General features: G+C 47.0%; 1 protein-coding gene across 1 annotated transcript in view; it reads right to left on the bottom strand.

The window, feature by feature from the left end:
• The window catches only part of LOC116686064 (tetratricopeptide repeat protein 28-like), a gene marked incomplete at its 5' end in the record, with an annotated part of 133,170 nt that overhangs the window by 10,477 nt on the left and 118,857 nt on the right, over positions 1–3,836 (bottom strand). Inside the window, 2 exon segments of the mRNA XM_032510998.1 lie at positions 927–1,051; positions 1,143–1,390. Coding sequence (XP_032366889.1) covers positions 927–1,051; positions 1,143–1,390 — 373 coding nt within the window.

Here is a 3,836-nt window from a genome sequence, read left to right as displayed (position 1 = left end):
GGGGTGTGTTGGAGGTGTTGCGTGCGTGTTACGTGTGTTTGTGAGTTGGTCAGTGGCTGTGTGTGTGGAGTGATTGTAAGAGTGTGTGTGTGTGTGCGTGTGAGTGAGTAAGAGTGGGTGTGAGTGTTACGTGTGGTGTGTTGCGGTACGGCTTGGGTGTGAGTGTCCGTGTGTGGGGGGAGATTGTGTGAGGGAGTGGAAGAGTGTGGGGGGTCGTGTCAGGGTGTGTGGGAAATAGTGTGAGTGATGGGAAGTGTGGGTGGAGTGTAAGGGGGTGGGTGTGTTGGGTGTGGGTGTGTTGTGTGTGATAGGTGGTGAGGGAGTGCAAGAGTGGGGTGGAGTGTACATGGTACGGGGGTGAGGGTACATATGTGTGGGGGGTTCTGAGGGCAGAGTGTCGTTGTGAGGTGTGTGTGTGTGAATTGTAAGAGGGGGTCGTGAGTGTAAGTGTTTTGGCTGTGTGGGGTGTGAGTGATTGTAAGAGTGTGGGTGAGGGTAAGTGTGTGGAGGTGGGTGCGGTAAGACTGGTGTGAGTGAGTGTCCGGGGATGTGTGTGTGGGTAGATGTGTGTGAGTGTCCCGGCGCTGTAGTGAGGGCACGAGGTGGGGGTGGGTCGTGTGTGTGGACATAAGTGTGGAGTGAGTCGATGGTAAGAGTGTGTGCGGAGGTAAAGGGGGGTGTGTGGGTGGGTGTGGTGTGGGGTGGGGTGTGGGGGGGGGTGTGTGTGGGTATATGTGGGGGGCGTGAGTGGAAGAGGGGGTCTGTGAGTGGACATGTGGACGGTGTGGGGGTGTACATAGGTTTGTGTTTTGATCGTGAGAGAGTATTTGTGTGTGTGGGGGGTGGGATGGTAAGAGTGGGTGTGAGTGGAAAGTGGGTGGGTGTTCTTGCGTATGTGCGTATGTGTGTGTGTCTCCATGTCTCACCAGATGGAGTAAAACTCTCAGAGCATCCCGGGCTCTGTCTGGATGCTGCAGGATCTCCGCCAGCGCCTGGCCAATGAGGGACGAGGGGCTGTTGAGCTTCACGTCGTTACCAATCAGCATGTACCCTGGAGACAGAGGATCAAACAGCGCTCCATTACACATCGCCATCTCTTTTCCACCATGAGAGTGCAGAATGAAGCCAGGAGTGTGTCCCACCTGCCCAGTTGGAGGGGTGCGAGTACTGCTTGCTGCTCTGGACGGTCTTCATGGCGTCCGCCAGCGCTGCACTGGCCTTGGTGCCGTTGAGCAGCGCGGTGTAGAAGGCGTGGACAAACACCTTGGACGCCGCGACGGGGACGGGCCACAGGGACACGAGGGCACACTGGGCCCCGGCAGCCAGGAAGGCCCGGGTCAGACCCACCACCCCGTCTGCTGTCACTTTGCTGCTGGACTCCTGGTACGACCTGCACCCGCACGAGCCATAGCAATGAATTAGCATAATATCCATTAGCATAATAGCTGTTAGCACAATAGCTGTTAGCATAATAGCTGTTAGCACAATAGCTGTTAGCATAATAGCTGTTAGCACAATAGCGTAGAGCATACCATTAGCATATGTGTTAGCATAATAGTGTTAGCATGGCCTGTGAAGGCAAGGCAGCTTTTCTGTTAGAGCACATTTTTTTTTTTTTTTTTGTCTTTTTTTTTTTTTATTTATTTTTTCGCACACAGGTTTGATTAAAGTGCTTTACGTTTAAAAAGATAAAATAGTAAAAGTACAAGACATAAACGTTTAAAGAGCCGTTCAAGCCTGTCAAGATAAAATGTGAAAATAAAATTACAGTGCAGTGTAGAAATTAACATTAACCCTTGTGTTGTCCTCCGGGTTTGTCCCTTTATCATACGTTATTTTTTTCCACAGTTTTCACCAACACCACCTTACTACACTAGTTTTTACAGTACATTTGGAATTTCAGGTAATAACCCTCATTTACAGCATATAGAATTATATTTGAGTCCTTTCAATCAATCCAATATGCCAATTTGATCCTAAAACGGCGTACTGTGGACTCATCACCATTTTTATCGGCTTTTAAAGCCGTCGTATGGACCCACAGTTCAACAGTTACTCACACGAGTTTTTTTTTTAACGAACTTTAGATAATTCGTTGTCAAGTGGATAGAAACTTAGCACGACTAAAAAAAAACTCAGTGACATGGGGTACAGATCTCTTTAGATGGGCGACGAGTTCAGGTTCAAATCAAACTGAGAGAAATGAGAGGTATTCTCTCTGTAATACAGAACATTTGCAGGTCTCCCACAGTTGTCGCTGTTCCTGAACCAGCAACAGTTGATTCCACTTTCATCCATAACGATTTCACTACTTAAAACAGTTTTTTTGGGATCTGCACCCCCCCCCCCCCCACACACACACACCACACCACACACGTAGAGTATGAGTCAGCTGCTGCCGCTTCTCTGACAAAATCCTTCTAGAATGCGCAACACATCACTCCCCGTTCTTTTTACTACACACGCCTTCCGGTGCGTTTTAGAATAGATTTTATAATTGCATTGTTGTTTTCAAGCCTTAATTTTTTTTTTTTTTGGGGGGGCAAAACCAGCTTTTGCGGTCTTCAGCTCTACGGACTTTAGAAGTCCAAGGTCGAGGTAACAAGCAGTGGGGCAATCGGCCCTTCGGTGCCCCCCGCACCCGACATTCGCACTATAACGGATGTTGTTCATTTTAAATCAGGGTCTTCAACAGGGGTCCGCGCCCCCTAGGGGTGGCCGGAGGTACTGCATGAGGGTCGCGAAAGTTAGGGTTGATTAGACTTTTTTTATATCCCCCCCCCCCCCTGCAATTTTTTTTCCACTAATTGAATGTCTTTAAATCCACATTACATGAATTCAACACACTGTAGTGAACAGATAAATGGAGCAGAAGATGTCTTTCAGTCAACTGCACACCATGCCACTATAGACCGTTTAATATAACACAATGTTACACATATATATATTAGGGGTCCCCGCTCCATCCTGCCATCAGTTTGGGGGTCTTGGCCTGGAAAACGTGAAGACCCTGTTTTAAATCAAAGCTTAAGCGCTTATTTATTTAGAATGGCTTTTAATACGCAGTAGTGGTGCAACAAACTTCCCTCTTCCTCTTCGTCTTCTGATGATTTAGCACTTTACTTTTTTGTGGCTGTTTTCTACGCTTCATTGTGTTTTTTTTTTTTTTTTCTTTTTCTTGGTCTTTCTTGAATTGCTTTTGTGTATTCTCGGTTGATGTAAAGTGCTTGAATAAATAATGTGTTGATTGATTGTTGATTAGGGGACCAAACAGTCCCCGGTTTTCCGGGACAGTCCCCCGGTTTTGGTGACCCTGTCCCCGGCTGGATCTGTCCCCGGAAATGTCCCCCGGTTTTCACTTGACTGACAACTGAAATTGGAGTGAAAGAAAAAACTCTGACCCGACGATCGCTTGAGCAGCCGTGCTCAGAGCTCAGAGGTTTCAGAAAGACGTGTTTTACGATGCTAAAATCATGATTATTTTACAGAGTCTGGTGGGTTTAGCCAACGCTTTGCGCGACTTTTAGTTTAAAAAAGGATCTTATCTTAAACAGAAAGGTCGACCTCCTTAAAATCCTTGTCCATAATTGTCTGTGTGGGAAACAGCTCTAGGTCTAGTGTCCCCGTTTTAAGTTTTACAAAAATAAAAACGTGACGTGGTTTTTGGAGGTAATACCGCTTGAGCTTAAAGTGGTCCCCCGGATTTTGTATGTTTTTGAAAATCTGGTCACCTTGTTGTTGATTGATGATTGTTCAGACTATGCAAAATCTGAGTTTCCGTTGCCCGAACTGAAACAATCAAAGAAAAGCACCTCTTTTTGCCAACCTACCCCAGC

The sequence above is a fragment of the Etheostoma spectabile genome, unplaced genomic scaffold, assembly GCF_008692095.1.
Source record: "Etheostoma spectabile isolate EspeVRDwgs_2016 unplaced genomic scaffold, UIUC_Espe_1.0 scaffold310, whole genome shotgun sequence".
Classification (NCBI taxonomy): domain Eukaryota; kingdom Metazoa; phylum Chordata; class Actinopteri; order Perciformes; family Percidae; genus Etheostoma; species Etheostoma spectabile.
The sequence above is the reverse complement of the archived record's forward strand: the minus strand, read 5'-3'. Positions and strand labels throughout refer to the sequence as shown.